Here is a 7,183-nt window from a genome sequence, read left to right on the forward strand (position 1 = left end):
CGAGGTGGGGGTCGGGATCGGGGAGGGTGGAGGGCAGATGGGCAGGAGGGTGGGGGTCAGTGGGGGGTGTCAGTGTGGGGGGTCAGTGTGGGGGGACTGTGTGGGGGGGTCAGTGTGGGGGGGTCAGGTGGGTGTGGGGGGTCAGTGTGGGGGGGTCAGTGTGGGGGGGTCAGTGTGGGGGGGTCAGTGGGGGGTCAGTGTGGGGGGTCAGTGTGGGGGTCTGTGGGGGGGGTCAGTGTGGGGGGGGTCAGTGTGGGGGTGACTGTGGGGGGGTCAGTGTGGGGGGGTCAGTGTGGGGGGGTCAGTGTGTGTGGGGTGTCAGTGTGGGGGGGGTCAGTGTGGGGGGGGTCAGTGTGGGGGGGGTCAGTGTGGGGGGGGTCAGTGTGGGGGGGTCAGTGTGGGGGGGTCAGTGTGGGGGGGTCAGTGTGGGGGTGATGGGGGGTCAGTGTGCCGGGGTCAGTGTGCAGGGGTGTGCGGGGGTCAGTGTGCGGGGGTCAGTGTGCGGGGGTCAGTGAGCGGGGGTCAGTGTGCCGGGGTCAGTGTGCGGGGGTCAGTGTGGGGGGTCAGTGTGGGGGGGTCAGGGGTAGTGGGGGGGGGTCAGTGTGGTAGTGGGGGGTCAGTGTGGGGGTGACTGTGGGGGTCAGTGGGGGGGTCAGTGTGGGGGGTCAGTGTGGGGTGAGTGTGTGGGGGGTCAGTGTGGGGGGGTCAGTGTGTGGGGGTGCAGTGTGGGGGGGTCAGTGTGGGGGGGGGTCAGTGTGGGGGTGTGTGGGGGGTCAGTGTGGGGGGGCTGTGGGGGGTCAGTGTGGGGGGAGTGTGGGGGGGGTCAGTGTGTGGGGGTCAGTGTGGGGGGGGGTCAGTGTGGGGGGTCATGTGGGGGGTCAGTGTGGGGGGGGTCAGTGTGGGGGGGATCAGTGTGGGGGGGTCAGTGGGGGGGGTCAGTGTGATGGGGGGTCAGTGTGGGGGTGACTGTGGGTTTGAATTTCCCGCCATATGGGGAGAAATCGCGCGACAATTGTTGGGGGCGGAGCCTCTCGGGGCCAACATCCGCGGCTGTTGCTGATGACGTCAGTGCGGTGGGGGCGGGGCTGACGGCGGCGGTTTGTGCGCCAATTTTGGAAGTGTAGAAAGAGAGAAAAAAAGAGGGAAAGAGTGTGAGAGACAGAGAGACAGACAGAGAGAGGGAGAGAGAGAGACAAACAGAGAGAGGGAGAGAGAGAGACAGAGAGAGAGAGACAAACAGAGAGAGTGAGAGAGAGAGACAGAGAGAGAGAGACAAACAGAGAGAGTGAGAGAGAGAGACAGAGAGAGAGAGATAGAGATAGAGAGAGAGTGAGAGACAGAGAGTGTGAGAGACAGAGAGAGTGAGAGTCAGACAGACAGACAGATAGACAGAGAGTGAGAGTCAAACAGACAGAGAGAGACAGAGAGAGTGAGAGACAGAAGAAAAGGAACATAGAGAGAGAAATAGAGAGAGAGAGAGTGTAACACAGTAACAGGAAGAGAAATAGAAAAAAAACAGAGAGAGTCCCGCGGTGCCCCCCTCCCCCCCCCGTCACTCCCCCTCCCCCCCTCCCCCCCCCCGGGCCCGAGGCCCGAGGCCTGAGGTCTGTAGCAGTGACTGTGCGGCCCTGTGAGCGGAGCGGAGCGGAGCGGCCCCGACAGTGCAGGAGGAGGGCCCGAGCCTGAGCCACCGTGAGTCAGGGCCCGGCCCGGGGGGGGGGGGACTCCGGAGGTTGGGGGCAGAGTGGCTGAAGGCCCTCCCGCCAGTGCTGTGCGGGGGGGGGGAGGGGGCGGGGGGGGGCCATGGGGGGCTCTGTAGGTGAGTCAGTGGGGGTGAGGGTGGGGGTCAGTTACTCTGTGATGATGATGGTGGTGATGATGATGATGATGATGGTGGTGATGATGATGATGGTGGTGATGATGGTGATGATGATGATGGTGGTGATGATGATGATGGTGTAGAGGTATCTTTTCCAATCGCACCTCTTCCCGTTGGAGGTCTCTGTGCGGAAAATCTGACCCCAAACCGCACAGTGAGTGCGTTTTTACGGTACATTTCCGTGAAGGGCTTTGAGACGTCTCGACGACTCGGATCGGAATATAGTAATCATCAATGAGAGACGGACAGAGAGAGAGAGAGAGAGTGTGAGGGTCAGACGTCTGACAGAGCGCCCGGGGTCACGCCCTCCCAGACAGGCGTCTGGAGGCGCTTCGCGGACGGAGGGCGTTGCGAAGCGGCTGCGTCTCCGGGCGCTATATACCAAATACAAGGACTGTCGTTATCGTCAGAGTCCTGGAGCCCCGTAGCTCAGTGGTGACAGAGCGCTCCCTTCGCGAGCGAGACACTTGGGTTCCATTCCCGGGGGTGGGGGGGGCACACCTCGGGCAAGTGTCCCTACTCCCCGCGCCTGATAATAAACCCCCCCCCACAAAAGAAACAATAATAAACGAGTCACCCTCAGTCCACGGCTGTTTGCGGGGACGCTGCTGCGCGCAGTTGGCGGCCGGGTTTCGCCCACAGAATAATACGGTCAATTCGCTTCACGGGGATAGACCGCTTTTGAGACGTCTCGAAGGCGCGATGAGGCGCGGCATCAAATGCCGGGATTATTATTATATGTTATGTATGACGCCTCGACACCTGCGCGGAAACCTGTCGCCGTGCTTTAAAAAAGGGTATCCGAACCGAGCCGAGAATTCCCTGCGTTCCCACCTCGGTTTGGACATTTCCAGCGATAGGTCGATTGAGAGGCGGTTTGGAACCTCGTTCCACGAGTATAACAGGATCTGCTGGAAATAACCTGGTTCCGATCCCTTTGGCCTCTCACTCATTGCCTCTGGTTCACTCCAGCGCACTCGGCATTGTGTGGGGTGTTTTTTTTTTTTCAAATGGCTTTTGTTTTGCCTTTTCTGTAGAAAGCGAGAGGACCCGGGTTCGATTCCCGATCGGGGCGACAGGTTGGGCAGGTTTCCTTACTCCACACGCGCCTGTGTTCACCCGGCAGTAAGTAGGAACCCGGTTGTTAGTCGATTGGCGGATCGCTTTTCCGGGGGTAATAATCCCTTCAAAAATAATAATGAATTGGTCACTTCAGTCCACGGCTGTTTGTGGGGACGCTGCTGTGCGCAATCGGCTGCCGCGTTTCACCCACAAAATACACAGTCAATTCACTTTACAGTATATCCTGTGAAGGGCTTTGAGACGTCTCAAAGACGTGATGAGGCGCTAAATCCAATGCAAGGATTATTATATAAAAATATGTGATTATTGTTGATACCGCTTTTAAAACGAGTTGCAACAAATTCTGGTAAATGCAAGGACTATTTTACTGTTTAACTTATATAGTCAAGCGTTCCTGCAGGAAGTGCCTGTAGGGCCTGGTCAGAGGTGATTTGAGTTGATGTTTCTATTGCTTTTTGATAGAATATTGTAATGCAGAGAGTGTTTCAACTATCGTCGATTCTTAATTTCTGAAATCAATTCTTAAGTATATTTCACAAACTTTCAATCTCTTACCGTCTCTCTCATCCGTTGCAAACCGCTTTCTCCATTACTCTATATGAAGGATAATAATAATAATAATCCTTGCGTTTGATTGATATTCTTTACGTGAAGAGATATTTTGTGACCTCAGTTGTGCTGTGCCCCTCCATAATAATCCCTGTACAGGAGGGAAGAGTGATCCACTGTCTACCTTGTTAATTCCTTTACTTTAAATACCTCAATCAAATCACTCTTGAACTCCTGCTCCAAGGCGTATAACCCTAGTCTACCCAGCCAATCATAATTGTTTAGCCCCTTCAGCCCATGTATTAATCCCGTCAACCATCACTGGACACCCTGCAAAGGCTCGTCTATCCGTTCTAACATTAATAATAACAGCAACAACATTGGATTCCCAAAAACTGAACACAGTACGTTTACCCAACTCTACATAACTGGAGCAGCACTTTTTACATTGCAGATCTACGTAAAGGCTAACATCCCATTTCCCTTATGGACTGCCTTCAGCTGTCCTCATTAGAAGGGTCGTATAAGTGAGGCAGTGCCATATCGGTGGGCGCTCTAATAACAGGGTTGGTTGCACTATATAAAGGATAACTTGAAATGACTCGAAGATCTTGGCGTTAAAATGAGTTGGAAACTACTTAAGATTAGTTTTCGATTGCTGTTAAAATAAGCAGCGTACATGCCAAGCAATTGGAGAAGCACATCTCATCTGTCTCAGGTGGACAGTTACCCTGCGAGATTTGTGCCCACATGCTCACAATGTGCATTATAGCTGTCTAGATGACATCACCTTGATGTAAGGTTTGTCTATGTGCCTCCTGTAGCTCATGGGTTTTGGAGAAGTCGAAAGGTTTGTTCTGCTTTTAAATTATAAAATGCCAAACACATGTTAACTTGCGCTGGGCTGTTTTTGAGGGTATAACAATGTTGTGGTTTTTGATCACTACAGGTTTCTGAAACTCGTACTGTATGACAACTAAATTCCTTGATTTTGTTTTATGATGATGTACTGTATTTACTGGGCTGGAGGTGATTTGATTTCCTAAATGATGTTTATGTGGGTTATGCACTTGTTCAAATTATTTTTACTTGTATTATATGTGTGTGTGTGTGTAAGTGTGGTGGGGGCGGGAGGGAGAGGGTAGGAGGGGGAAGAGAGAAAACCTTTCAACAGCACTTTGACATTATCCAAGGGAAGGACGCTATGTAATGCAATTTGTTGTTGTCATTATGATTCACACAATTTACTATTTTGTGTTGTGTCCTATGGACACAGCTGGAGAAAAATCGGTTTGCTTATTAGAACTTTAATAAAGAAATACTTTACTCCAGAGTTGCTTTTTAGAGAGGAAAGCATCTCTGATCTAAACGCGTCCCCCGCCTCGCCCGCCCCACCATTGGCAGGAGGGCCTTCAGCCACTCTGCCCCCACCCTATGGAACACCATTCTGCAGACCCTCTGCCTCGCCTCCTTTCTTGCCTCCTTCAAGACCGATTTCAAGACCCTCCTCTTCGACCGTGCCTTCAATCACCCTCCTGCCCATCTGCCCTCCACCCTCCCCGATCCCGACCCCCACCTCGAGTCTGAAATACTGATTGTCCAGCACCTTGGGACGTCCTGACGTGAAAGGCACTACACACATGTAATTTTGTTGTAGTCTGTTTCAAAATATTTTTTTTTGTCCTTCCCATCCTGCTGCGATGAACATAATAAGCAATACTTTGTTTGGCAAAATTTGTGTTAAATGAGGTGAGTACAGCCCAGGTATAGAAAGAGGCAATCTCACGTCTATGACCATCTCCTTGTTTGTTTCCCAATGTCATCAACTCTTTAACGTTTTAAACAAATTGAAAGTGACAGGAAAACAAACCAAAAAAAAGACATTCATTTTAATCAACCAGTATAGCATGTCGGAATATAAATACTATATTATCTTTGAGTCATTATTCCTTATCAGGCCTGTAACTGAATCTTGACTTGTGAGGAGTTGGCGAGTAAGCAGTTAGTTGCTTTGTCACGAAGATGGAAATCAGTGTCATTTGTGCTATAGAAAGCATGGAATTAAGATTGTGAAAACTTGTGCATTTGTTTTATTTTTAAATACTATTTTCTTTTTTTGATTCCAGATGCCTCCTAAATCCAAGTCAGCGGGTGCCAAAGCAAGGGCTCCACCCAAAAGGAAAATGGCAGAGGAAATGAAACCAGGGGAGGTGCTGACTGACACTGGTAAAAAGCAGTGGAAAATAGGAATGCCCATAGGCAAGGGTGGATTCGGTCTCTTATACTTGGGTAAATATACACTCTTCTTATGCAGGTCATAGATAGATCTTGAGTAATGATTCATAGACCGTGAATGACATAATGTCGAATATAATGTTCTGATTTACTGCTCTAAAATGCCAGAAGCATAAAGTTGCAATAGAAAAATATTCTGTGGTCGTCAAAGGGTCCAATTATATTACTGATGGCCTGCTTCATACATATTCCTGCAGTTTGAACACATTCTACGGTCCTCTGCAAAGATCGTAAGAAAGTGTATTTTCACTTTTACTCCCGGGAATACATAATTGAAACCCAAGTGAATTCAGGCACCCTTTGTGCTTTCTTTATATTATATTAGAGCCGTCCCTGTTTGTTACAAGCTCGGTAGTTTAGATCTGTAAAATTCCCACCAGCGTTATAACTGGGCACGACTCAAATACAGCTCTTACAATCCATGACCTCATCCTGGAAAAGCAAATCGACATTCTCGGGCTCACGGAAACCTGGCAATCCCTCATCGAAGCCTCCCTTTCTGGTTACACTTATTTCAAGCGCTTTGGGACACGACCTCACGTGAAGGGCGCTATATGAATGCGAGTTGTTGTGGTTGACCAGGTCAGTGCGTGCATGCAGAAAGATGGCCCGATCTGTCAATGCTCCAAAGTGTTACCGTGGGAAACCAAAATGCCCAATTTAAAATTCTTGTTGTTTAGGAATTAATTTGGACCACAAATCTCAAACCTGGGTTATTTATACTCCTTTTGATTAAAAATGACCATGATTAGTATTTTAGGATGTTTACCTTGAAATAAATGCTGCAGAGTTGAATACCTTTTTTAGTTTTACTTTTTATTTTTTTTCCCAAAGCTGATGAAAATTCTTCCAAAGCTGTTGGGAATGGTGCTTCATATGTCATCAAAGTGGTACGTTCAAGCTGAGTTGCTACTTTTAGTTGGAATTTAGCTTAGTATTATTTGTATTAAACGATTGTGCAAGGCCACACAACCTGTCGGTGTTTCCTTTGCAAAAAAAAAAAAAAATTATTAAATTGAATTTTACGACTTTTGCGGTTATTGGTTTATGTTTCGACTCGTGGCAGACCGAGGGTGTGAAAAGGAAGCATAGCTGCTTGTTTTGTCCTGGGTTAATACATGTGTGCAAGCATATTCAATGATAATGTCAGTAATGAATCTGTTCAATTCACCTGCTTGAAACCGCAAGGAACCAGGAGCCGACTGGAGTTTTAAAAGCCGAACACCAAAGGGAGGAAGCTGGGGAGAGGAAAGAGAGAGAGGAAACTAATAAATGTGAAGAAATGCAATAAAACAAAATATGGAAAAAAATAAATGATCTAAAGGGGAATATATGAACCAGGAACAAGTGTGAAAAGTAGAATGATGAGAATCATCT

The 7,183-nt window shown here is 49.0% G+C and overlaps 1 protein-coding gene across 1 annotated transcript; it reads left to right on the top strand.

Moving 5' to 3' along the window:
* The first annotated feature begins 1,916 nt into the window (after positions 1-1,916).
* On the top strand, positions 1,917-6,755 carry LOC121849703 (serine/threonine-protein kinase VRK1-like). Its single transcript, XM_042338258.1, has 3 exons — positions 1,917-2,033; positions 5,638-5,800; positions 6,641-6,755. The coding sequence occupies exons 2-3, from the start codon at positions 5,638-5,640 to the stop codon at positions 6,709-6,711; spliced, it is 234 nt and encodes a 77-aa protein (XP_042194192.1). The 5' UTR covers positions 1,917-2,033; the 3' UTR covers positions 6,712-6,755.
* Positions 6,756-7,183: the final 428 nt, after the last annotated feature.

This window comes from Callorhinchus milii, unplaced genomic scaffold (genome assembly GCF_018977255.1).
Source record: "Callorhinchus milii isolate IMCB2004 unplaced genomic scaffold, IMCB_Cmil_1.0 Scaffold9, whole genome shotgun sequence".
Lineage (NCBI taxonomy): Eukaryota > Metazoa > Chordata > Chondrichthyes > Chimaeriformes > Callorhinchidae > Callorhinchus > Callorhinchus milii.

What these genes read in the sequence shown, in the direction of transcription:
- LOC121849703 (XM_042338258.1), top strand. Translation starts at nt 5,638, where the DNA reads ATGCCTCCTAAATCCAAGTCAGCGGGTGCCAAAGCAAGGGCTCCACCC. An exon ending in ATTCGGTCTCTTATACTTGG is followed by an intron (nt 5,801 to 6,640) that starts GTAAATATACAC and finishes TTTTTCCCAAAG; the next exon opens with CTGATGAAAATTCTTCCAAA.